General features: G+C 56.7%; 2 protein-coding genes across 2 annotated transcripts; one reads left to right on the top strand and one right to left on the bottom strand.

Annotated features, from left to right (window-relative positions):
• Positions 1-1,016: 1,016 nt before the first annotated feature.
• MMRN2 (multimerin 2) lies at positions 1,017-16,582 on the bottom strand. The gene is made up of 7 exons (XM_060080336.1): positions 16,425-16,582; positions 7,515-7,643; positions 7,321-7,427; positions 7,141-7,221; positions 6,232-6,396; positions 4,285-6,066; positions 1,017-1,402 (listed from the first exon to the last, which is right to left on the bottom strand). The coding sequence occupies exons 1-7, from the start codon at positions 16,580-16,582 to the stop codon at positions 1,017-1,019; spliced, it is 2,808 nt and encodes a 935-aa protein (XP_059936319.1).
• Positions 16,583-17,732: 1,150 nt separating this feature from the next.
• Positions 17,733-22,090, top strand: SNCG (synuclein gamma). Its single transcript, XM_060080254.1, has 5 exons — positions 17,733-17,853; positions 18,683-18,724; positions 19,048-19,175; positions 21,718-21,789; positions 22,031-22,090. Exons 1-5 carry the CDS (start codon positions 17,733-17,735, stop codon positions 22,049-22,051), a joined length of 384 nt encoding a protein of 127 aa, XP_059936237.1. The 3' UTR covers positions 22,052-22,090.
• The last annotated feature ends 3,876 nt before the right edge of the window (positions 22,091-25,966 follow it).

Raw genomic sequence — 25,966 nt, 5'->3', positions numbered from 1 at the left:
GAAGCCTCTGAGTGTTTTATGTAGGATTAACTGGAATTGTGAAGTCACATGTGGCCTGGAGTAATGAAAATCACATACCAAATAGTTTTATTTTGTCCCAAATTTCTACCTACTTTACCAAATCCTTTTGCTCGGCATCCTGGTTTGCTCTGCAAACCAGGCAGAGATCTGAAGGACTTCACTTTATTCCAAAGTTGATCATTGTTGAGGGAGATTTTTACAGTCTTCCTTCTCTTCCCTCAGCTCCCTTCCTGGTTAGAAATGCTAATAAGAACTACGGTGGTCATAAGCTATTGGAGGAAGCAAAACAGGTGAAGGCTATAAACATTTTAGTTCGTGTTTGGCATGTCTTGGCCTTTACCCTGCATGAGGCAAGGAGAAAAAGAAGTAAAGTTACAGATAAATTCAAGGAAGGACTGAAACTAAGGAAAAGATACTAAGTTTGTTTCCCTTGGTTAGCTCAACCAGGTCTTTGTCTCCATTTTTGACTGACAGATACCAAAACAGGTTGGTTTTCTCCTACTGCCCTGCAGTGGGTGGAGACTGGCTTCCAGTATTGTCCAAAATGTCACTTCCATTTAAACATATTCTTTCTAGGAAAGAATGATTTTCTAGCTTAAGATGAAGGAGAAGAGGAAGCAGGAGAAAGGTTTAAAGTGTTATATGGAAGTTTCCAACCACAGGAGGAGCAAAACACCAAAGAAGCTATAGAACACAGGGTACGGCCAACAGCTGGAATCCAAGCCATGCTGCCTCGGAAGGCACGCCAACCCAAGGTTCACATGTACCCGGACCAAGTCCTGCCCGGAGAGAAGCATTCCAGTCCTTCTCATCGTTAAGAAACAGCCAGACCCAGTGCGTCTAGAGGGAGGCCACAAATACCACGTTGTCTTTGCAGAAGGTTTCCAGGGAAGAGCTAGACCAACTGCATGGTCTCCAGACCAACCCTGGCCTGATCCCCAGGCCAGAGTGAGCTGGATAAGTCCACAATGTCTGGTCAGAGCTGTGCCTGGTACTCAGGTCTTGAATATCAGGAAGCCCCCGAATGCAGTGCCTGGAGGGCTTCTCTTCATTATTGATCCCTGGGTTAGCTCAAACCATACTCTCTCACCCTTTTGCAGCTCAGCCATGGCAAAGGCCGTTGCTGGGCTCCCACCCCTCTGCTCCTCAGTGGTATAGACAGGGGTCCGACGGTGACCTCCAAACACCAGCTGCCCGGTGCCTGGCCCTGGGCCGAATTCAATGCTCACTGCAAAAAGGTAGACCCCACGCTCAGAGGCTCGAAAATAGCCGTGCTCAGGGAAGTAGCTGCTGCCGATGTTGACGTAAGTAGTGTTGAACTTCACTGTCTGCAGAGCATCTGTCGCTTCTGAAAAGCTGGCGTAGAAGGCCACAGGGGAGCCTGGAATGCAGGAGGAAAGTGTTAGTGACTCAGCCCCTCACTCCCTCGGGTGGAAAATTATACCTGCCTTCCTCGCCTTCTTAACATTAGAAATAGGTCCCATTTCTAGATAACCCAGATATTCCTAATAGCAATGTATCTTGGGAGCTGACTGGCCAATTCTCAGTATTTCATTAGTTGAGAGAAAGGAAAATACAAGTCTGTTGTCTCTACCGGTGTACATTTTAACAAAGCACTTTCTTGTTTGATCCTTCTTTCCAACATCCTTGAGAGATAAGTACCCTGGTTGAGGAGACTTTGAGTCTTGCATGGTTAACTGGCATCTAAGGCTAGATGGCTTATCAGTGGCAGGCTGGGACTGGAACCCAGGTCTCTGACTCCCAGATTCCTGCCACCTGCTAGGGACCTTGAGATACCAGGGGAAAGAGAGAAAATATTACCTATCTGCAAAGTAGTAATGCTAACCCTGGTGAGATAATTAAGGAATGAAGGGTAGCTGCTACTGGATGTTTAGCACAGGACCCTAGAGAGAGAAGGAAAAAGCAGGTGGGACCAGGGAAGAAAGGTCTTTTCAAGCTGGTCATTTTAATGTTTTCAAAATGTTGCTCAGAGCCCCGGGATTACAGAGGGGGAAACAGGCCCAGAAAGGGAAAGCTTGCCCCAGACGACACACATGACCAAGCTGGGAGCTGTGGATCTCCTGACTTCTGGTGCTCTTCCCACTTGAAGCACTTTAGCCAATCTAAGGAGGATGAAACAGAGAACACAGGCGAGCGGCCCGCCAGGCCCATGCACAGGCCTGGAGCGAGAGAAGCCGCTCAGTGTAGAGGAAGGAGCCAGCCGGGCTGCCTGGCCAGGAGATGGGATGGGAAGGCTGAGTCCTGCTGGGCTCCGGCCACGACCCTGGCCTCGGCACTGATGAGGCCATGTTCCTCACATGCTCCCTTGTTGCTCCCTCAAGCTGTGGGCTCTCTGTGCCCCCCCCCCCACACACCCCTCTCTGTTGAGACCAAGCTCCCCACTTCTCAGGGGATGAAACCAAGGCCTAAAAGAGGAGCAATTTGCATAACAGTTAGTGACCTAGGTCCCAGAACTAGAGCCCCCACTCTTTGGCTCCCGGTCCAACAGCATCCTCGTGAATGACAAAATTTTGCTTTTCTCTAGTTCTGGAAGATTTTCTGAGAATTAGTTCAGAATAGCTTTCCCATCTGTGTGAGAAAGATTGGCTCTGCAGTTACCCCAGCACCCAGGAGGTGGCGCGCTCACCCCGCCGAAGCAAGGCCGGCCTAGCGCGCCCTCTGTGGAGCGCCCGGCCAGCCAGTGGCCCGACGTGCTCCTTGGTGGAAGGGTTGTGCTTCACTGATTTGCCAGCAGGCGGACTGAGAGTGGTCTTCCCTGCAGGGCACGGAGTCAAGCCCTTTGGCCTTCCCATAAGACAAATAAGGGGGGATTTTTACTTTTAAGGAAAAAAAATTTTTTAAGCAACAAAATATTGCAGTGGTAAACCCAGATACCTAAACTATCAGGCAGTTGAGGCCTTGCACCACTCACAAGGGAGAAAAAGATGTAAGAGTGTAGGTAGATACAGCCTCAGCCCTGAAAATGCTGGAGAAATGGGAAAACATTGACTGGTATCTACTAAATGTTAAGGCTTGTGCTAGGTTTTTGGTAAATGTATCTGCTAGTCTTCCTGACAACCCTTTGATAAAGGTAGTGGTTCTCCATTTTACAGAGGAAGAAATTGAGACACGTAAGTGGTGCTAGAGCCTGTGCTATGTCCACTGCTCCCAGGGAGACACTGGCCTGCAGGGCCATAGTGAGGAGTGAGCGGGAGCAGGGCAGGCTTGCGGTGGGATCCTCAGCAATGCCTCGGACTGCCCACATGCCAGGCTACACGAGGATATAGACGGCCCAGATGGCGGCCTTGTACTTAGCCCCAGGTCTGCGTGAGGAGGCGGCTGTAGCTCCAAGGCCAGCCTCTCTGGCAGGGTAGAGTCACTTGAGGCACAGAGTGTAGGGGTCCACTTTCCAGGGCCATACTCAGGGAGGGGCTGGGAAGGCTAGCTGCTCATCCCTTCAGCCTCAGAGGCAGCTTCCCAGGGCCCTGCAGGGGCCAGTCAAGGGCCTTTCACAGGCGAAGAGCCAGCTCCCTAGAGACAGGCAGACTGGGTTCCTCTATGCCGCTTACTAGATGTGTGAGCAGGACAGTTGCCTGACTAACCCTGTTTCAGGTAAGATGGCGGCAGTGATAACGCATCATTGAGCTGTTGTGATAATTCAACATGGCAAAGCCCAAGAAAGGCATTGTGGGTGGGGGGGCCTGGCTCAGAGCAGCAGCATGGGTCCACTATGTTAGCAGAATGAGCTCCTTTGGGGGCCCGAGGCTTTCCCCTATATTCACCTCTTTTGGGGTGCTGCCCATGGCAGAGGACACCGGCCCCTATCCACACACTCACTTGGATACAGGGGAAAGCTTAAAGAAACATGGGGGGTGAAGCGGGGTCAGGCAAAGAGCTGAGCTGGAGGGATTTGAGGGTGTCGTTATGGAGGAAAGAGAGGCATCCCCCGTCCCTGCTCTACAGTTAAGAGTGGCAGGCAACCACTGGTGTATATATGAGCCTCAAGCATCTCCGTGGTGGGGCTCTGCCTGCTCACTGACAGTTCAGTCATGTGACTTCTACCTCCTAATACTCCAGGTGGCTTAAGGGGCCCCTCCCTTGTCCTAAATAGAAGGCGGGTTAAGGGCAAAGCCAGTCCTGAGTAGTGGTGACTGACGGTCATCCTGCTCTCTTTCACCACGGCCCCCTCTGAGGCAGAAGCGCTGTTGGCAGAGAGCACAGTCTTAGACTCCCCCAGCCTCCTTCCCAGGCTGGGCAACTCACCTGAGTCCCAGAGCACCGGCCCTTTGACATGCGCATCCTCCAAAGACTCCACTTGCTTCTGTTCCCTCCTCCTGAGAGCTTCCAGACCTTTCTGCTGCTTCTTCCCTTTCCTGCTCAGTACGGCCTGCAGCTTCCCCAGGTCCAGGCTGACGTTGGCTACCAAGAGTTCTTGAAAGTTCCCAAAGAGACTGTGGAAGAGGCGCTGGTGCTGCTGCAAGCCGCGCTCGGTGGTGGAGAGCTCCCCGCGAAGGCCCTCGAGGGAGCTGTTGAAGGAGGAGGCCCAGGAAGCCTCGCAGCACCGGCCCACGCTCTCCATGTGGGACCTCAGGCGCTGGAGCTCCCGCGCTAGCCCAGCCAGATCCGGCCCGCCGGCCGCCGCTGGCGACGCGTCCCGATTGGGCTCCAGGCGCTCGGCCTGCCCGCTGGTCCCCGAGGCCCGTTCCAGGGCTGTCACCCGGGCGGCCAGCGCGTCCCAACCGAGGGCCTGCTCCTGCAGCCCGCTGGCCGCATCCAGCAGGGCGGTGCGGATCTGCTCGTAGCGCAGGGGCAGCGGGCCGGGCGCCTCCTCGGACATGTCTTCCATCACCTCCTCCCCGAAGAGGGCGGCCAGCACAGCCTCGTGCCGCAGCGCGTCCTCCAGCAGGGCCGCGAAGGAGCCGTGCAGCCGGCGGATCTCGCGTCGCATCTCGGCCTCGGCGGCCCGCAGCGCGCTCACCTCGCTGCCCAGCGTGCGCAGCTGACTCCGGAGCCGTGCCGCGTCGGCCCGCGCCCGCTCGGCCGCTGCCTGGTGCGCCTCCACCGCCAGCGACAGGGTGGCCACCGTGCTGCTCAGGGCCTGCAGAGAGGAGCCGTCCCGCTGGCGCCGCTCGTCCAGGCTCACCTGGGTCTCTTCCAGGGCACGCGTGGTGTCCCGCTGGCCCTCCCGGATGACATCCAGGTCAAAGTAGAGTTTCTGGCAGTTGCAGTCCTTGACGTACTTGATGAGGTCCGCGTGGCCGCCCTGCAGGTGCTGGAGGGTGAGGTTGAGCTCCAGGAGCTGCCGCTCCATGTCCTCCTTGTTCTCCTCCATGATCAGTGACTTCTCCATCAGGATCACCCGCAGCTCGCGCAGCGCTGTGTGGTTCACCTGAAGCTCCTGCACCTGCCGCTCTACCTTGCTGATCTGTTCGTAGGTGTCATCGGATTCCAAATACAGCTCCTTGATCTCATCCACGTGCTGGGCCAGGGTGGCCTTCATGTCTGCGAGGGTGCTCTGTAGCTCCTCTTCCCTGTGGGCCGTGGTCACATGCAGTGCAGAGAGGTTCCTCTGCAGCTGACCCAGCCTGGCCTGCAGGCTCTCTGGTTCCGGCCTCGCTGCTGCCCCTGCTGCCACCAGGACCAGGCTGCCATTGACCCCCGGGGACTCCTGGGCCTTAAGGAGCTTCTTCAACTTGGTGTTCACATCAGCCTGGACCTCCAAGAGGGACCGGTGCAGAGACAGGTGCTGGGCATGCAGGTGGCCCTCCACATCCTGCCGTAGCTGGCCCACCCTCTGGGTGTTCTCCTGGACCTTGGTCTCAAATTTGGCACCAAGATCCTGGAAGTCAGCTCTGGCCACAGAGCTCTCCTGGACCCTCTTGAGGGCCTGTCGGTTGGCCTCCACATCAAGAGATAAGTTTCTTATGACCTGGGAGAGGCTGTGCAGGCTTTGGTTGAAGCTTCTCCACATGGGGCTGAGATGTCCTTGCAGGAAGGTGTTGATGTGGGGCAGTAACACTTGCTCCAAGGATCTGCCGGGAAACTCTACAACAGATGCACGTGTTTACACAAGCCCTTCCGGGGCAGACAGCCTCCCCAGGGGGCGACTGAGGGGAGGGGCTCTGAGGTATGGGCCTTCCTGCTTCCCCTCCCACTCATCCCCTAGGATGTGACTGGGCTCTTCCTCAGCCCATGGAACCTGTCACTCACCAAGCTCTGTCTGATTTGCCTCAGTTATTGCCACTGTGAGGTTGCTTGCCAGGGCCTTCCATAGGCTTGGGAGGCTGTCTGCCGCCTGGTGAATGTCATTCTGGAGATCTCCCAGCCGGCGTTCCTGCTGTTCCACCATGTTGATGATCTCTGCATCCCGGTGGCCTGAATACACATGAGACAGAAGTGTCTAACTTCCCAGGCCTGGGCAGAACATGAGGTGCAGAGGAAATTTGGGGATTGAAACAGGGAGCTGTGTCCTGACGTCCTCTGAGCAGGAGCTTAGAAGCCTTTAGCTCCAGAAGGGCAAATGCACGGCAGGTGAGCCCTCACCCTGCCCCCTAAACCCACAGCAGACATGACTAATCCACCGTGGCACACTTTCCTCCTCAGTCACAGGGGCACGGCTTCTCGACATCATTCTAGTCAGCCCTTGTCAATAGATAGGAGTTCACCACATGATGAAACTTATTCCCCATCCCAACTATGGCCCTGCCTTGAAAGCCTCACAGATGGTGTCACTTGGTGGTTCTGCTGTGCTGATCATCACCAGGGACAGCATGACTTCCTGGCCTTGGTTAGGGGGGCTGTGGGGAGGCTTCTCCCAGGACATGGAAGCTTATGCAGTTCAGGGGGCAAGGAGGGTGCCGGATGAAGCTGTCCTTCCCAGAAAATGGGGTCAAGGGAAAGGGTGCGTGTGCTTGGCCAGCAGGCAAGTCACTGAGGGCCCTGGAACCTGGCTGCCTTGGTGTGGGGGCAGGGTGGCACAGGGCCACAGAGGGACCCCTGCTGATTCTGGGGACATAGCTTCCCTGAAATGGCACTGCCCAATCAGAGGAGAAGAGCCCTGGGCACATGGGTTCTTTTTTCCCGCCTGTCCCTCCTGTGCCTTCCAGGAATGCAGCATACCAGGTTCAAAGTCAACTGGCCCATCCCAAGGCTCCTGGAGGCTATCACCTGGATCTTCAGGCTCAGGGATCGCCCTGGGATCTGCAGAGAAGCATCAGATGTTGACTCCAGAGGTCAGAGGGGCTACATGACCTCTGGGGTCAGAGGTCAAGGGGGAAGGGGGATCACAGGGAACCCTACCGTGGTGCTGGCAGTCGGGTCCCACAAAGCCCGGGCAGCACCTCCACGCCACGGAGGCCAGCACCTTCTGCTTGACCTGGTACACCGGCTTGTGGGCCACGCGGTACCTGCGGGAAGACGGCTGGCTCAGCAACTCTAGGGTGAGCCGGCACAGGGCCTGGACGAATAGCCCACCCTGCTGCACCCCGACTCACATGACTTTCACTTTCTGGCAGTCCGGAACCCCTTGTGGACATGGCTGCTGCGAGTGGACGAGGAATTTCTCTGTTTTGCAAGCAGCTACGAAGGTGACCAGCCTGGACTTCTGGTAGGGACACCAGTTACTGGAAAAAAACAAGCCAGAAGAGAGGGCTGCTGAGCCACACCCAGGCCCCCCACTTCCTAGAGGTCAGCAGGGAGCCAGTGCCGAGTGCCCCCCCTTCCCCGCCCCTGCCTCTCTGCCTCCCCAGTCTGGGGGATTCTGGAATCCATTAGCCTGAGAAGGGAGTGCTCAGCGTTATTCATTCCTCTGCTCCAGAGCAAAGGCTCCACCGACCCCGCCTGCAAGGGCACCTGCTCCATGGCCTTCCAGGAAGCACCCCTCACTCCCGGGTCAGCACAGAGAGGCTCAGGAGCCCCCCCAGTCACAGAGTTACTACCAGAGTCAGGAAGGGATCTCTCTGTTTCTCCTGGTGCCAGGGAGGCAGCATGGCACTGCCGGGGCTGGAGAGTCCTGGGTTCGAATCCTTCACATTTTCTCGTTGTGTGACCTTGAGTGAGGCACTTAGAGAGTTTTCGTTTCCCATCTACGCGATGGAGATCATAATACTCTCCTCCAAGTGGGCAAAGGAGTATCAAGTGCCTGGCTCTTCCCAAGTGCCCAGTGAACACTGCTGTCCTGCCCGCTCTGGCGGCCCTGGCAGCCTGCCCCATTCCCATTACCACCCACATCCTTCCTCACCGGAGACCAGGCTGCGGGGAGGGCGCCTGCTCTGGTCGTGCCCCATTATGGCCATTGTGGAAATGGACTTTCAAACAGTTGTAGGGGAAGGCAGCCAGGCCGAGCAGTTCCTTCTGTGGAAAAGGCCACCCACACTGAAGTTGTAACGAGTGGTGTGGGGGTCACACTCGGCATCCTGAACACCCGGGAGGTCACCCTGCCTCCTGTGTCCTCCACCAACGTGTGCTGCCTTGCATCCAGGGTGGAGGGCTGCTCACTGCTGGCAGAGCCCCAGCTCACCGATCTGGTGGCAGAGCTGATGCACTCAGCAAGAGGTCAGAGGGCCCTTCCCCACTCCAGCCTTGCACGTGGTAATGACCTCCATGGCTCAGTTCGATGGAGCACCTGGTGAGAGCAGGTGCTGGGCTCCGGCTCAGTGCCAATGTGGAGGCTCACACCTTCTCTTCAGGGTCCCAAGGGAGAGTGGGTGATCTCAGATGGCGTGATAGGTGCTAGGACCTGGGGAGACTTTGGGGAGGAAGGGCTGATTAGGCTGCATCTTACGTAGAGGGAATGAGGTGAAGCACCGGGAGCTGTGACAGAGGGATGTGGCCCCACTGAGTTGCGGAGGCTGGGAGCACGGAAAGGGCTGCCAAGGAGAGGCGATGGGGATAAGGAGAAGCCAGACCATGGAGGCCTTGAGTGCCCCCTGAGGACAGGGTTCCATCCTGAAGGCACGGGGAGCCGTGGAGGAGCTTAAGCAGGGAGGTGACATGAAAGAGCCACCCTGGTTCCTGGGTACAGAAAGGATGGGAGGGGACAAGATGTAGGTGGTGGCGTCAGGGGTCTAGGTGGGAAATAATGGCAGCATGGACTGACTGGACCATGGTGGTGGATTTCGGGAGAAAGGACCACATTTGTGAGATGTTGGGAGGTGATGTTCAGGGCCCTTGGTGATTGAGTGGTTCTCAGGCTGCGATTTAATTCTCTCGAGCTGATCTCTGCCCCAGGCCCACCAGGTACCATCACACAGGGGTACTGCTGGGGACGGCAGTGGGGTGAGTTGAGGGGGATTGAGTGACTGTATCTATTTTGAGTGCTGAGACCACGCAGCCTGCCTTCCCACTTGGCTCCCAGAAGCCTGGCAGCTGGCCTTTACCCTCTTGGCAGCAGACTGAAAAAGCTTCTCAGAAAAATGACCCCACTGGAGGGGAAAGTCTTAAAGACACTGACACCAGGGGTTCCCCCCAATGAACTAGCCCAGCAGAACATCCTATAACAAAACAGATCACCCATCCACCCAGCTTCCAATCAGCTTCCCAGCCTCTCTACTCTTAAGCGGGCAGACGTCCAAGAATGACCCCTGAGGAAAATCTCTTACAAAAGTGGGAGGTCAAAACGAGCAAATGTAAGAAAATCAACTTGAAGAAAACCAAGACTGTGCAGGGAGAAAAGAACTTTCCCCCCAGTTTTTTTTTTTTTTTTTGCGGTACACGGGCCTCTCACTGTTGTGATCTCTCCCGTTGCGGAGCACAGGCTCCGGACGCGCAGGCTCAGCGGCCATGGCTCACGGGCCCAGCTGCTCCACGGCATGTGGGATCTTCCCGGACTGGGGCACAAACCCGTGTCCCCTGCATCGGCAGGCGGACTCTCAACCACTGCGCCACCAGGGAAGCCTTTTCCCCCCAAATTTGCATTAATATTCCCAGACTGATAAGAGAACTTCCTGCATTCCAGAAACAAGAAAAGGAAGCCACTTTAAAAATGGGGGCAGGACACTGAGAGAACAAAAAAGAACCCTTGGAAATTAAAACTATGATGGTAGAAATGCGAAAGACATTTAATAGAAAAGTTAAAGGGTAAAGTTAAAGAAATTTCCCTAAAAGAAGAGCAAACAGAGATGGAAAATAGGACAGAAAAGATCAGAAAAATAGAGGATCAGTGTTGGGAATCCAACATCCAAACAACAGGAGTTCCAGAAAGAGAGAACAGAGGGAGGGAATCACTGATGAAAACAACCAAATGAATAGTCCAGAAGAGAAGGACGTGGAATTTCAGATTCAAAGGGCCCACCAGTTACCCACAATACAATGAAAATAAATGCACAGCAAAGCACGTGGTTGTGAAATTTTGGAACTCTGGGAATGAGAATGATTCTACACTTTCCAGAGAAAAAAATCAAGCCCCTCCCCACCACACACACACACGCACACACGCACACACGCACACACACACACACCAGTAAATAGAATAGCCTTGAACCTCTCAACAGCAGTACCAGACACTAAAACATAGTGGAGAATCACCTTCAAAATACTGAAGGAAAATTATTTCCAATTTAGAATCCTATACCCAGCCTAACTATCAATTTAAGGAGCAAAAAATTAAGACATTTTCAACAAGCCAGATTGATTTCAAAGCATTTCCCTCCCCAGGACCCTCATCACGGAGCTACTAGAGCAGTGGTTTGCAACCTTGCCATCAAACCTTCACATCAGAAGCGTCCTGTCGCACTTTAAAAATACGAGCCTTGGGGCTTCCCTGGTGGCGCAGTGGTTGAGAGTCCGCCTGCCGATGCAGGGGACACGGGTTCGTGCCCCAGTCCGGGAAGATTCCACGTGCCGTGGAGCGGCTGGGCCCGTGAGCCATGACCGCTGAGCCTGCGCGTCCAGAGCCTGTGCTCCGCAACGGGAGAGGCCACAACAGTGAGAGGCCCACATACTGCAAAAAAAAAAAAAAAAAGAGCCTACAGGCCCCACCCCAGGCCACTTAAAGGAGATTCTCTGGGAATAAGGCCTGGTCTTCTGCATTTTAAAGCTCTCTGGGTCATTCTAAGGCACAGCCCAGGATTGAGGACCACTGTGCCAGAAATGCTCCACCAAAACAAGAGAGAACACCAAGAAACAGGAAATCATGGCATCAGGAAACCAGAGTTCCAGCACAGAAACGAGGTAAAGGGAGACCCCAGAACAATGACAGGCAGGGGGCGAGTGAGGAATGGTCCAGCCTAGAGCACGGCTGGAGGCTCTGAGAGAGGCATCTCCAAGAAGACACAGGTGCTCAAACACCTGACAGGAATGAAGGTGGAGAGCAGATGTGGACAACTGGCTGAGAGTTTGGAATTGAATGGTGACAAAGACACAGAAAACTAAGCAAAAGGAAAAAAACTAAAACAAAAAACGAAGACAATTGTTTATTTCAGGGAAAACCAAAAATGTGCAGGGAGGAAAAAGGATGCATAGGCTTTCCAGGAATATAGACTCTGTTACATCTACTCAATTTGGCCATTGTAGCAGGAAAGCCGATACTGACAGGATGTAAATAATGGGCATGGCTGCGTTCTAATAAAACTTTATTTACAAAACAGGTGGGGAGCCAGATTTGACCCACCATGCCAGAGTTTTCTAAGCCCTGCTTATGTGTGTGTATAACTAATAAAAACGAAACTTAAAAATAAAATAATTTCCATCTGGAAGAGAAAATGCAGATGAACAGGTAAGAACATTTTGGAAGACAACAAGTGAGGAGTTCCTCATCTAACTGTTATGACTGACTCTAATGCCAAGGAATGAAAACAGTGGGACGTGAATTCCCCGGTGGTCCAGTGGTTAAGACTCTGCTCTTTCGATGCCAAGGGTGCGGGTTCAATCCCTGGTCCGGGATCTAAGATCCCACAAGCTGTGCGGGTGCGGCCAAAAAAAATAAATCAATCCAGAGAACAGTGGGACGTTGGCACAAGATTTGTCAAGCCAGTCAGTGGGAACAGAGACCCGGAAGAGACCCGTACATCCCTGAGGGACTAGTAAATGGTAAAAGGGACATGTGAAAATCAGGATGGAAGCAAAGGATGTGCACTCAACACAGAAACGGGACTGTGAAAGTGCTGGGCCCAGAGGTTAGGGCCAGGGGGCAAGGTGGCCACCTGCACAGGCTGTTTCAAGGATCAGCGAATGCAGCCTGCACCTCGCCCTGGGCTCCATGGAAATTCCTGGAACATGCTCAGACCTAGAGAGAAGTATTTCTGTAAACCAGTTGTTCTCAACGGGGCGTGTGTTGGGAGGAGAGGGGATTCGCCCCAGATGTATTTGGCAATGTTAATAGTGCAAGGCTGAGAAACACCCGCTGTAAACAAAGTTCTGCTCCTCGGGTGCCCTCTGAACGGCTGCAGAGGGTCCAGGAGGCCTGTACCCTGGGAGCACCAGGTCTGGGCCAGCCTGCAGGGAGTGACCGGGACTTTCCACCTTCGGGTTCCTAGAACTGGAAGCGGTGCCGCCCACCCTTCCTGCCCGGGAACTTTCTCTCCTGACCTGCCCAAACCTCAGGCTCCAGCAGCCGCTGTTCTCCCTGCCCACGCTCCCCTCCCTTGGCACAGGACAGGCTGCTGGCCCAGAAGCCCTGGGAACATTCCTGACCTTTGCTTTGGTTTCCTCCGGCTCTTGGCAGTTTCTCGCTGGTCCACTGAGCCCCCGGCCCAGCTCGCTGAAGTGCCCCATTGTTCTCACTGCCTCCTGGCCTTGGGCCCTGGCCCTCTTGGCACTCTCATCTCCCAGTGGTCTACTGAGAGGCAGGTGCCAGCCTAGAAATGAGTGTGAGGGTCTCCAGCCTGCTTTGGGCCTGTCTTGGGCCTCCGACATGGCCTCTGATGCCCTCCTGCCCCAGGCAGGAAAGAGTCTGCTGCCCCCCTTGGAGCTTCTAACAGGAGCTGGGAGGCCTGGGCTCTCCTCCCTTCCCTGTCCCTGGACTCAGGGTGACCTTGAGCAAGCCCCTTCCTCCAGTCCTGGAAATGTGGAGAAGACTCCCACTCCCAGCCCCTCCGTGGGGGAAGGCTATAAGGAAGGCAGAGAAAGCCTCCGGCAGGGAAAGGGCTGTTAGCCTGAGCCTCCTGAATTATAAATGTGCTGCTGCTATGGCCCACTGGGACACTTAAGTGCCTCTTAACCAGCCAGTAAAACGTACCTCCAACCGCCCTTTAAGTCTTTCTGTGGAAGGAAGTTGTGTTCTTAGCATGCTGGCTCTCTGAGGTCCTGGATGCGGCTGTGACTGATGACTCCATGGGAGAAGTTTGCCGGGCTTGGTCTCTGAGCCACAGAGGAGCCCAAGGCCCACTTGGTGTCCATCCCTGAGCATAGCTCAGGCCAGTGGGGCTCTTCCCTGTTAGTGCTCAGGGCCCTGTGCCTTGGAGAACAGATACAGGTGCAGGAGGTACAGCCGTGGCCCGGAGACCAGTGGTCTGGGCTCCACTCTGCTCCTGTGTGACCTCCAGAGACATGCACGACTCCTCTGGGCCACAGGCTCCCAGCTGCAAAAGCTGCAAATGCTCCTTGTGGAGACACTGATGCTGGTGACCGGGGCCAGCTGGGCTTCTGGGAGGAGCGGCTCCTACACTCCCACCCCTCTTGGGGAGACAGAACTGAGGACACCTGGGATCTGCAGCCCAGCCAATGTGGGCCTGACCCATCACTTAGGAGCTGTGTGGCCCCTGGTGGCCACCCCACACCTCTGAGCCTCACAACATGTCAAGTGGAGAGAACAGGGGCAACCTTGCGGTACTGTCACAACAATGTGGAGATGGGGCACCTTGCCTGGGTCCTGGCTCAGTCCCCTCAGCAGGCTCAGTCCTGCCTGGGAAGCACTCATGCGTCTGAGGAACCTACATCCTAACCTCCTGCTCTCCCCACCCCCACGAAAGCCTGGGATCAAAGAAAGAGCCTCTTCCCCACAAAGTCCAAATACCCACGTTGCTGGCTCACTGGGCCCAGCCCCATGGGCTCCTGGGTGACCTAGGAAGCACCAACCATGTCCCTCCTCCATCCTGAGACCTGGCATCCAGCACCACGTTGTTTTGTTCGAGCTTCTCCTTTCAAAGCGTCTTTTTTTTTTTTTCTTTTAAATTTATTTATTTGGTTGTGCCGGGTCTTAGGTGGGGCTCCTAGGCTCCTTAGTTGCGGCACACGAACTCTTAGCTGCGGCATGCACGTGGGATCTAGTTCCCTGACCAGGGATCGAACCCGGGCGCCCTATGTTGGGAGCGCAGAGTCTTAGACACTGCGCCACCAGGGAAGTCCACAAAGCATCTTATCTGGGTCTGTGTCCAGGCCCTACCCTGGCCCCTAGGTCCTGGATACAGATATGAGGGGCAAATGCAGGGCAGGGCCCTGGCTCTGGCAGCCAGGGGGGCGGGCCCGCCAGGCTCGTGGCGGGTGGCATGGGTGGTGTGGCGCCCCTGCTTAACTGTGGAGAGCCTGTTCGCCTCCCCTTCCCCATAGCAGGAGCAGGGCTGGGGCTGCGTTTCCGCCTCTCCCCTCTCAGGAACACGGGAAGCAATCAGCCTAAGGAAGCCACGCGGTGCTTCCTTCCTTTCTCACCAGCCCCTCCGGAGGCCTCGACAACCTGGGCTTGACCTGTGGGGCCTGCAGCTTCTGGGTTGTAGGCAGGAGACCATCAGGCCTGCTGGGACCCCCTGGAGGTTCCTGGGACCAGGGCTTGGGACTCCTGCCCGGGCGTTCCCGGGCCAGGGTACCCTTGCGCACACACCTGCACACACTGAGACCACCAGGCCATGGCTGAATGACCCCCTCAGGCCTTGAGCAGTCCGGAGACCTACCCTCCCTGGGGCTAATGGAACGCAGTCCCTCCCCACAGCCCCGGGGTGGGAGTGGGGGTGAAAGAGAAGCATCTCCTACCTCCTGCCTAGCCGCTTGGGCCCCTCGTACTCCCTTTCATCAGAGGGAGGCTGGCCACCCAGAGACAGGGGCTTGGAGTTGGGGGCTTTGGGGAGGGAAGGCTGGATCCTTGGTTCTGAAATCAGAGCTGGGTGACTGGGTTCCCCCACCAAAAGCCATGTGCGCCTCCCAGCTCTGAGCAGAACTGGGAATGGCGCAGGAAAGGGGGTCTCTCCAGGCCCAACTTCTCCCCTCTCCTCCCACATGGCCCGCCCCTCCATCACCTAGCGGCAGTGCACACTCGCTTGCTCTCACCCTCCTGCCTCTCCCTGGTCAGATCTGCTTTCGGGCCAGTGTCTAACAAACACATTCACCTTGAAATGTCAGAGCTGTATGAGAACTGTCCCAGGAAGGTGTGGGCCAGGCCCACGTGACGGTGAATCTCGGCCAGCCAGACGGGAGACTCTGGGTGAGTGTAAATTGGCCACTCTCACCCTCCAAATCCTTATAGATGCCCTCAACCAAGTCTGGTTTGGGTGGGGGCGGGGGCGGGGGAGGGAGGGGGAGGGGGGGAATAGGCACCCCTGGGACTGGGACCAGAGTATGATCTCTAGAGTCAGACTCAGATCCTGGTTCTAGCTCTCCTCAGCTGTGTGACCTTAGCCAGCTGCTTAGCCTCTCTGAGCCCCAGGCTCCTCTGTAACCAGGGCTGTAAGGAGGATTGAGATAACACTTGGCAAGATGCCTAGCCCAGAGAAGGGTCCGGTAAATGGCACCTGCTGCTCTGACTGAGGGGCACCCTGAGGAGGGACCCACATTCTCAGCACCTTATCAGCAGGAGGATCCCTGGCCCTGGACACATAAAAAGACTGGAAAAGTGTGTCCTGGTCTAGTCATAACACCGTTCCGCCCATTTCCAGAGGGCTGCTGAAGCAGAGCTCGCTGGATGCCACAGCCTCCTTTTTGAAATAGAGCAGGGCACCCTGTCTGCTCACTGCTCAACTGTTAGGGCGCTGTTAGGGCCAGGATGAGGGCCCGTGCCAGTCCCCCTGGGCACTCAGATCCAAATCCAGTCCCCAGGAGCATCTGTCTTCTATGGCTTAGGCCGGGCCAGCCTCAACTGGGCTCAGCTTTCAGAACTGACTTACTTCGAAGAATAGGAGCCACTCCCAGGTCAGCTAGAAACTTCCAGAACCCCAGCCCCTCAGCACCCTGGTGGTCAATGGCATAGAGTGCTCCCGCCCTGTCCAACCTCCAGGCCCATTCCCTGCCATGGGTAGGCGGGGAACTTCCTGTGGTCCTTAGGCTGGGCCCTGGGGTACCCAGTCCAGGCTGGCTGGGGGTGGCCTCCTAAAGGGGAGCCTGCCACCTAGCACCTCATTCAGCCTCACGGCTGGTCCAGCAGGTAGATAGTATGAGCCCATTTCACGTATGGGTAACTGAAGTCCAGAGAGTCCCTGCTTTGGCTGAGCTGGGACTCAGATCCTGTACCACTTCCTCCCCCAGGTCCAGGCCCTCCTTACCGTCTGACGGGGTCCCTGTCCTCAGCCTCTGCCCTCCAGACCCCAGGCGGCCTGGGGCTGTGCGGATCGGAGAACCTGGTACTGGGGACCTGGGCCCAGGCCCCCAGCAGCCCCCAGCCCAGGGGCCCCCCGACACCGAGCAGCAGTGTCAGGATCATCTTGGCTTGGGGCAGACTCAGCCTCTGTGGGTGACTCCAGAAACTGCCAGCGCTGGTGACGTTGTCTTCAAGTTAAGTCTCAGAAGGAAAAAAAAAGCACGGGGACAACAAAGAGAGGAAGTGGCCTGGGCCGGCCCACCCGGTGAGTCTCGTCCGGCCCCCCTCACCCTCAGCCTGGTCCCCACAGGGGCAGCCAACAACGCAGGCCGGTTCCTGTGTGCCCCGGGAGGACTCGGGTCCGGGACACTGGGGGTGTGGGAGACACGGGGGGATGTGGCCCCACCACGCATGTCCCCATGGGAATCAGGAGGACCGCACCAGCACAGAGGTGGGGCAGCAGGAAGTGGTCGGATGAGCCTCAGGGAACCTGCTGCCCATCCATGCTGGTGGCCAGGAAGTGGGGGGCACTCGTGCCTACTCAGCGTCTCTCACCACTGGGCAGTGGGAGCCAGCAGACGGGTGGAGGCTCAGAAGGAGAAAGGAGCTGTCCTAGGGTCGCACAGTCTGTAGCTGGGGCCAGGGCCTGGGTCAGCTCTTTGTGGCTCAGCTCCTCCACCTGGCCTTGCCCGAGCCCCAGGATGAGGGCATCCATGGTGCTGGTGAGAAGTTGGGTAGCCCAGGCCAGTCTGGGAGGTTGGCCACTCTTGCCTGACAGGCCTGCTTGGTCCTGACCCCTGCCCTACCTTGGATGCTGGTAACAGAGGCACCTCCCCTCTCTGTGCCTGCCCCCCTCTCTGACCCCTCTCTGCCCCAGATGTACACAGATACAACAGCCCCAGGCCTGGGAGCACCCAGTCAAGGCCGCCCCTGTGGGTGCGCAGGGCGGCAAATGAATGAAGGGCAGTGATGGATAAGGATGTGTCCGGCCCTCTATGGCCCCTCCAGGGAGGGCAGGGGACAGGAGGGGAGGGTTGAGCCGGCAGGGGCTCAGGGACCCTGGGAGAAGGGCGGGGGCGAGCCTGCTTCCTCCCTCCCTCCTTCCCCACCCCCACCCCTGGGCTGGCTGGGCTCCCATCAGCTGCTGCTGCATCATCAATATTTCACTGGCGTCACTAAGAGGCCGCAGCAGGGACAGCGGCTGCGGCAGCACCCGAGCCAGCTCCACTCACAGTTCGCCCGGGGAGTCAGGACCCCGTCCCTGCCCACAGCCATGGACGTCTTCAAGAAGGGCTTCTCAATCGCCAAGGAGGGTGTGGTGGGCGCCGTGGAGAAGACCAAGCAGGGGGTGACAGAGGCTGCTGAGAAGACCAAGGAGGGTGTCATGTATGTGGGTGAGTTTGGGCGTGGCAGGGCGTGGCAGGGCAGGGCAGCTTGGTGGCCGCCCAGTTACCTGGGCCTGACTTTATCCCCCAGCCCCTGGGAGGCATTTTGAGAGGGATGAGGATCTGGCAGTTGAGTCAGGGTCTCCCAGCCCTGGAGGACCGCCACCCTCCCGCACACCCCATTGTCTGTTTGGGTCTCCTCAGGGCCCCAGGGGCCTCTGGAACAGGACAGCAAGGGAGGCACTTAGCCCTCAGACACACCTGTTTGTGCGCACACAGATGCACACACCAACGCACACCAGCGCCCCCGCCCAGCATCACCCACAGGCCCCCTGACTTGGGTAAGAAGCCACACTGAGCCTGGAGCCCCGCGGACTGAGCAAGCAGGTGCTCAGCAGCCAGGCCACAGGTCCCCACCCTGCCCAGAGGGAAGGGGTGCGTCAGGCGAGATGAGACCAGCCCTCAGTGTCCTGTCCAGCCTTCTGTGCACCCCACCCCCGTCAGCTCCTTCCGAAGAGAGGCTGAGCCAATGACTCAGCTCTCGTTGACCCTGTCCTGCACTGCTTCCGAGGCCCAGGCCATACCCACGTGAGGTCCAGACCCTACCTCAGGCCTGGTCTCTGTCATCCCCCCATCCTGTCCTGTCCACTTCCCATCCGTCCCCTTCCTCCAGACACAGCAGGAAGTGGCCTTTGAAAGGATGGCCGGCCCCCAGACACCATCCTTACCTCCCACTGACCCTGCAGCTTGTCCAGCTGTTCTGTGGTGTGTTTGCCTGGCCCACTCCCCTCCCAACACCAGGAGTGGGACTGGACTGACGCCTCCACTTCCTCCACAGGAGCCAAGACCAAGGAAGGTGTTGTGCAGAGTGTGACCTCAGGTAAGGAGCCCCAGGACCCGGGGACATGGAGGCTGGGACGTCCAGGGACTTTCGCACCCCGGTGCTAAAGGCCCAAGCCCAGGCCCCTCCTTTCCCCCCTGCTGTACACGGACCCAGATTTCTCCAGAATCTGGGGCTAGACCCAGGGTGGGCTGCCCCCATCGTCGTCAGAGCTCCCCTGGAGTCAGAAAGCGGAGAGTCTAAGGTCTCCAGTAGAGCCAGAGTTTTGAGCGCCCTGGGAAAGGGGCTGCTCTGGCCTGACGGGAAGGCCAGGCCCGGGTGGGGTGGGGTCAGGGCCAAAGCCAGCCAGATTCCTCCCACAGTGGCTGAGAAGACCAAGGAGCACGCCAACACCGTGAGCGAGGCCGTGGTCTCCAGTGTCAACACCGTGGCCACCAAGACCGTGGAGGAAGCAGAGAACATCGCAATCACCTCCAGAGTGGTGCACAAGGTGAGACCGGGTCCCCAGCCCTGGCCCTCAGACCCGTCCCATCCTTTCCCCTGGGCCTCAGGGAGGCGAGCTGGGGAGGAGGCATTATCACCCCACTGACATACAGGGGACGGAGACTCAGGGGCCCTGGTCTGTGTTTGGTTTTGTCACATCCGTTAAGTCCTGGAATCCTCACCACCACCCCTGTGAGCGGAGCCATTCTCCTGATGGTGCTCAGCATTTAGGAGACACCCCATTTCACTAGCGAAAGCGGGGTCCTGAAGGCCCCGAGTGGTGACAGGCAGCCTCCCACGGGCAGTGGACACCAGCTCAGAGCTGCCAGGTCACCGCCAGCCTCCCTCCGGGCCTGGCTGGGCAGGGCCTCCTCCTCCAAGGAGGAGCAGGGAAGCAGCGCCCCCTGGTGACGGAAAAACAGTGAGGGTTCTGACCACACCCTCTGCCTCCACCTTTGTGAGCGTGCGTGTGTGCGTGCTTGTGCCTGGTGTGAGTGCCCGTGTGTGTGTGTGTGTGTGTGTGTGCGCGCATACACGCGCGCCGGGCAACAGAGAGCACAGGAGCAGGGGAGCACTCCCAGGGGGTGGAGGCTGGCTGGGAGAACTGTCCCAGAACCCACCAGAGAAAGACTCTGCTTGAAGCATTTTACACCTACTAACTCATTTCTTTGGCCCGAAATCCCATGAGACAGGGTGTGGAAATGAGGCCCAGAGAGATATGGTAATCAAGGTCCCATGGCTAGTCTGAGTGAGCCTGCAATTCTCTGGGCAGCCTGGGTCCCGAGACTATCCTCTGAAAGGGAGACTCTGAGCGGGAGATCATGGTGGGAACATTGTGGGCAGGAGGTTTTCCTATTCCAGAGATGTGCCGTCTCAGCTCTGTACGAGGCTGTGCTTTAGAAAGCTCTCCTACCTGGCCCAGGCCCCAAGGGGCCGGTAGAGTCCCAGGCACCCAGCACTAAGAACCCCTGCTCCAGGGAGTGGGTGGGTGGAAGGGTAGGAGGTCACCCTGCCCCTGCCTCTGGGGGCAGCACCAAGGTGTCTGATCCCAGGGCCAGCACAAGGTCTCCGGATCCTAGGAACAGGCAGGTGCCCTTCCTCCTCGTTCCCAGCTCTGCCTCGTCCTAGCTCTGTGACCTTGGGAAGCTCTCCGGGGCCTCCCTTGTTGCAGCTGTAAAATGCCTGGGGTGGGGGGAGGGTGGGGCTGAGAGGATCCATTTCACTGGGCTGTGATGATGCAGGGAAATGGCCCCCATGAAGCAGCTTCGCCTTGCTCATGGTGAGCACCCGACAAAGGGAGGTGACTACATCATCATCATCAGTGCCCCTGGGCAGGACCCAAATGTACCCCAGGAGATCCCAGGCCCCTCCATCCCCCATCCCCCAGCAAAAGAGGCCTTGGGATGGGGCCAAGCTGCCCCTGCACTTCTGAGCAGAAGCCTGGGCACTCTTCTCTGACTTTGGAGGAGGGCTGGTGAGCCCTTGGAGACATTTCCTGGTGACACCCAAAAACCATGACTCACCCTCCAGTGAACCATAGAAGGATGCAGCACTGCCAGTCTGTCTGACCGTTCATGCCGCTGGCCTCATGCACCCACCTTGGGGCAGCAGGACTAGGTAGGCGGCCACTTGTCCTTTGCCTGTAGGGCCTGCGCCAACTCTGGCTGCCCCAGTCCACCAAGGGGCAGGATGGCCCCGTGGTAACAGAGAGGGGGCAGGACCCTCCAGAGGTAGGAGCTGAGACTAGTGTCCAAGCTGATCACCCAGTCTGGCCCAGCCTACCAGCTTCACACGACCACCCCCAGGCAGGCCGCCATCTCAGGCAAGCGCCTGGCCGGGTGTAGGTGGGTAGAAAGAGATAGGAAGTGGGAGAGGACCGTATAACCGCTGCAGCTTCCAACCAGACCGGCCTGAGCCCAGTGCCCATCCAGGAGGCAGGGAGAAGGAAAGAGGGTGGCACTCATGCTACTGGGATAGGGTTGGGCCTGGAGCAAGCCAGACCTGATCCCTACGAGCCTCACTGCTTTGACCTCTGAGGCCTTAAGCTGGATACCTGGCCTATCTAGGCATAGGGTCGCCATGTGAATGGTGATAGCATGCACCTCCTCCTAGGGCTCTTTGGGGTCACAGGAGGATAAGGGTATGTGATCATGTGATTCAGGAACACTGAGGGTGGGGTCAGGCCTAGTGCTTCAGGGGCCACTGCCCACCCCACCTCACTGGGCTTCCTCATGGAGGAGGCCCAACCAGGGACTGCCAGTGACTCAGCATCTGCTTTTGGGGGTGAAGCTGGGCTCAGGGGTACTTGGTACCCCCAGAAGGCCTTGGCATCATCAGACAGAGCCCCCGCTGTGAATCCTTACATGAGGCTCTATCACCTCCAAGGTCAGTCTGGCCCTCATACCTCCCTCACCTCTAGACCTCCACATAGAGCAAGATGATGAGGGCCTCTGCTCATCTTTGAGGCCAGGGTGACAAGGCCCGGGATGCAAGGAGCTGGGGACTCTGTGCCCTCCACCTGGTCCCACATCCCCTTTGCTTTCCCACAGGAGGACCTGCAGCAACCTGCCCCCTCGCAGGAGGACAAGGCTGCCAAAGTGGAAGAGGAAGTGGCTGAGGCGGTAGGATCTGGGCTTCTGGCGTTACAGGGGGGTCCCTGGGCAAGTTGCTTCCCTCCTGGGGCCCCAGAGCCTTCAAGGGAGCCTCTTGACCTGCAGGCCCCTGAGCCTGAGTGTGAGGTCTCCTCATGGATGACCCCCTCAGGGCAGAGGGGCACAGATGACACCTGTCCCCACCCCACCCAGGGTGGCCACTGAGGGCTGGGGCCCCAGAGCTGTGTGTGAAAGTCTCTCTCTCTCCCAGACCAAGAGTGGAGGAGATTAGAGGGCTGCAGGTGAGCTTGGAGGCCCTGAGGAACCCCAACCCTCCTGGCACAAGGAACGTCTGGTCCTGGAGTGTGACCTATGGGGCTGCCCATGGTCCCCACGTCCTCCCCTGGCTGCCCACAGGCTGGTCCTCCCATGCTGCCGCCACCACCATCACCTGCCTCCCTTGTCCCCTCATCCCCTCTGGTCCTTCTGACCCCACCGATGCTGCTATGAATTTTTTTTTTTTAATGATTCCAAATAAAACTCAAATCCCTACTGCATACCTGCTCAGGCCTCCTGTCTGTGCAGCCTCATTCATGAAGACACCCTCTGGGCCCTCCTGGGAAGAGGAGCTGGGCCAGGTATGCTACGGGAACGCCCTGCGTGTTTCTGGAACCTACTAATAGCGGGCACTGCCTTCAGGGAATCCCCCTGCACCACCCCCCGCCACCCCGCCATTGTCGTTTTTTGTTTTTTGTTTTTCGGCCATGCTGCGTGGCTTGCAGGATCTCAGTACCCCGACCAGGGATTGAAACCAGGCCACCCCCACTGGCTTTTAACATGGAGGTGGCATCCCTGCTTTTGGCTCGGGCAGACACCTTCAAGGACACACTGTCCGCTGGAGTGTGAGACCGGGATGCCCCAGGTTTTGAGCTTTGGCTCACCCTCCGGGAATGGACCCCACTGACAACAGAGGGTGAGGATGGGCCTCCTGGGCCTTCCCTCCATGTGTGTCCTTGGTGGAACAGTTCCTTCTGGGAACAGGGACACCTAATGCCCCTCCCTGGAGCAGATGGTAACTTTCAAAGATGGGAAGTCTAAACCCATAGTAGGGACTCTTTGCATCCTCCTCTGCGAAGAAGGACATGACCCCAGGATTCCTCCCGCCTGGTCCCACCCAGCCTTGAGCTCCCCACCAAGTTGGACCTGGGCTTTCCCTTTCACCGAAGAGTTCTGTCAAATATCATTAGAAAACACAACAGCTTAGAGGCAGAAGAGCCAGCCTCCGCCTTGAGAGAAAAAGAGTAAAAATATTTGTTGAGCTCCTCCCAGGTGTGGGACACTGTACGGAGTGCTTTACCTCCTTTAATCCTCAAAACAAATGGCGTGTCCCAGTTTCGTCGAAAATGAACTGAGAAACAGAGAGTTAAATAACTTGCCCAAGGGCACAAAGCTAGGAAGCTGGGACCCGGGCAGAAGTCCAGGTGGCCTCGCTCCAGAGCCATGCAGCTGATTCCCATGCTCTGCTACATCCACCCGGACTGCGGGGGCTCCAGTGGCGTTATGGCAGATGCTGCCACCCCCAAGGTTTCAAAACAACCCGGGGACCAGGGTGGTCGTTGTCCTACACGAAGGGCTATTGGCATCACGCCCTGGAGTCTCGTTCAGAGGTGCCTCAGCAGAGAGCAGGGCTCCCTTTCCTTTGACAGCCAGTTTGGGTTCAGAGCATCTAAGTGGCTTGCCCCAGCCCTCCAGCCCTGGGTGTGGGCACCCAAACTTGAGTCCACACCACCCTCCTACCCTGCCTCTGTGGTGGGGAGCAGAGGTCAAGGGCAGCCCTGAGGGCTGGGAACCAGTCAAACACAGCTGAGCTTCGTTGTATCCCAGCCTGCCGGTCATGGGTATCCACGGCTGAGGAGGCAGAAAGGAGCAGTGAGCTGCTGCTCTTGCAGCCCCCAAAACCTACTATGGGAGGAATGAAGGGCCTGGAAGAGGTGCGGGCAGTCCCGGGTGTTCCTGCTCCCGGGCTCAGACACTGCTCATCAGCAGGCCTGTGCGTGCCCCAGGAGGAGGGCACCTGGGGCCTGGGCTTGCCGGAGAGAAAGAGGGGAGGAGCTGGGCCCTCTCAGGTAACTGGGGGAGGAGGACACCTAGACTCGGCCCCTGGGGTCCCAGTGCCCTCTCCTCTGCTGAAGGAACCTGGGAGGGTCCCTGCTGCTTGCCCCCCGCTCTCACCCCCATATTCAGGTCCAGTTCCTGTGATCAAACAACAAGGTCTGCCTGGTCCAGGTAGCCTCTTCCCCATCCCATGGGCACTGCAGTGCTCTTTGCCTTTAAGCCCCCTATTATGTGCTGTGGGATCTGTGGGGCTGCCCCTGACTTCCCTAGAGGAGTTACTGCTCTCCCCCCATCCTCTCCTTATCCAAGAAGCCCCAGGCACCCTGTCCCCCCCTTTTTTTTTCGGTAGGTGGCAGTTTTGTTTTTTAATATTTATTTGTTTATTTTGGCTGCGCCAGGTCTTAGTTGCGGCACTTGGGATTTTCATTGCAGCATGCAGACTCTTAGTTGCGGCGTGCATGCGGGATCTAGTTCCCGGACCAGGGATAGAACCCGGGCCCCCTGCATTGGGAGCGTGGAGTCTTACCCACTAGACCACCAGGGAAGTCCCAGTAGGTGGCAGTTTTAATAAGACAACTTACATATGAGGCTTGTCTTGGGCGGCCACAAGATGAATAGATCTCTGCCCCAGCCCACCAAAATCTTAAAAGTTAACAGAGGACTTAACTGGGGTCAGTTATATTTCAATCCAGAGGGTTTCAACAACACCTTACTCTGTCAAGGCTGTGTCCTTGAAATGGCTGCTAGTATGGGAATTGCAGGCAGGACATACGTTCCAAGGACAGGGGAGGGGGTGAGGAGCCTCTGATTGCCCAGGTGCAGCACGCAAGGCAACCAACAGTTACACCCTCTTGACCTCTTCCAACACTGCTGTAACAGATTCTTCAGTCATCTACCATGTATCAGGCAAGGTGCTTGACTCTGAGGAACCAAACTAAGCAAACTAGGTATGGTCTCTCCTCTCCAATTGCTCAGAATCTTGGAGGTGTCAGGGAGGAAGAGATTTTCCTTTACCTTTCTAGGTTCTTCTGGCTGGTTCAAAGAATCATACTGACATGAGACAGATTGACAGGAGAAAATCAAAATTTAATAGCGTGTATACATGGGACAGACCCAGGAAAACTGAGTAACTTGTCAAAATGGCTGAAGCCTTCACCTTAAATAGCATCTTCAGCTAAAGACAAAAGAGGATCTTGGGGCTAGAGATTTGGGGAGGAAGGCAATTGACATGGAGATGGAAAAGCAAGTGTTCGGTAAATAAATGTTTGCTGGGCCATGTACAGACAATGGGACACAGAGAGGAATTTTAACAAATAGACTTTTCTTGGTTCCTCCCTGTCTACACACCTAGTTCATATTGTAGTTATTTATGGCGATAGCTCTATTCCTGTAAGGCCCTCTCTCTAAATTCAGCTAAGGGGAAGGATCAAGGTTTCTCCCTGAGTCTTTTGGGCCTTGATTGTTTTCAGCTTGAAATAACTGGCTTGCCAAAATGACATTTTGGAGTGTCAAATTTTGCTCTCCTACAGAGGGAAGAGAGAGGATTTGAAAAGCAATCAATAAAGTCTGGTGTCACGTTAGGGAAGTACAGAATGCTGGGAGGCCCAATCTGGCATACTTCATCTAATCTGTGATAGTTAAGGAAGGCTTCTCAGAGGTTGTGATATATTTTTTTAATTAATTAATTAATTAATTTGTTTTTGGCTGCGTTGGGTCTTTGCTGCTGTGCACCGGCTTTCTTTAGTTGCGGTGACCGGGGGCTACTCTTCGTTGCGGTGTGCAGGCCTCTCATTGTGGTGGCTTCTCTTGTTGCGGAGCACGGGCTCTAGCGCACGCAGGCTTCAGTAGTTGTGGTGCACGGGCTTAGTTGCTCCGCATGGGGGATCTTCCTGGACCAGGGCTCAAACCTGTGTCCCCTGCATTGGCAGGCGGATTCTTAACCACTGGACCACCAGGGAAGCCCGTGGTTGTGATATTTTCGATGAAACTGGAAGGATGAGTAAGAATTAGCAAGATTAAGGGGGCCTTCCCTCCCCCCACCTTGAAGGACCCTCAGCTGAGTGTCAGGCATCCATCAGCCCATTTAATCCTC

Source organism: Mesoplodon densirostris, chromosome 1 (genome assembly GCF_025265405.1).
Source record: "Mesoplodon densirostris isolate mMesDen1 chromosome 1, mMesDen1 primary haplotype, whole genome shotgun sequence".
NCBI classification, from domain to species: domain Eukaryota; kingdom Metazoa; phylum Chordata; class Mammalia; order Artiodactyla; family Ziphiidae; genus Mesoplodon; species Mesoplodon densirostris.
Note: the sequence above shows the minus strand (reverse complement) of the source record. Positions and strands in the feature narration are given on the sequence as shown.

Excerpts from the sequence above, each read along its gene's own strand:
- MMRN2 (XM_060080336.1), bottom strand. The coding sequence starts at position 16,582 with ATGATCCTGACACTGCTGCTCGGTGTCGGGGGGCCCCTGGGCTGGGGG. Across the intron at positions 7,428-7,514 it reads TGCCAGAAAGTGAAAGTCAT|GTACCGCGTGGCCCACAAGC; the intron begins GTGAGTCGGGGT and ends GTCTTCCCGCAG. Across the intron at positions 6,067-6,231 it reads GGCAAATCAGACAGAGCTTG|AGTTTCCCGGCAGATCCTTG; the intron begins GTGAGTGACAGG and ends CATCTGTTGTAG.
- SNCG (XM_060080254.1), top strand. The coding sequence starts at position 17,733 with ATGGACGTCTTCAAGAAGGGCTTCTCAATCGCCAAGGAGGGTGTGGTG. Across the intron at positions 18,725-19,047 it reads TGTGCAGAGTGTGACCTCAG|TGGCTGAGAAGACCAAGGAG; the intron begins GTAAGGAGCCCC and ends TTCCTCCCACAG. Across the intron at positions 19,176-21,717 it reads CCTCCAGAGTGGTGCACAAG|GAGGACCTGCAGCAACCTGC; the intron begins GTGAGACCGGGT and ends GCTTTCCCACAG.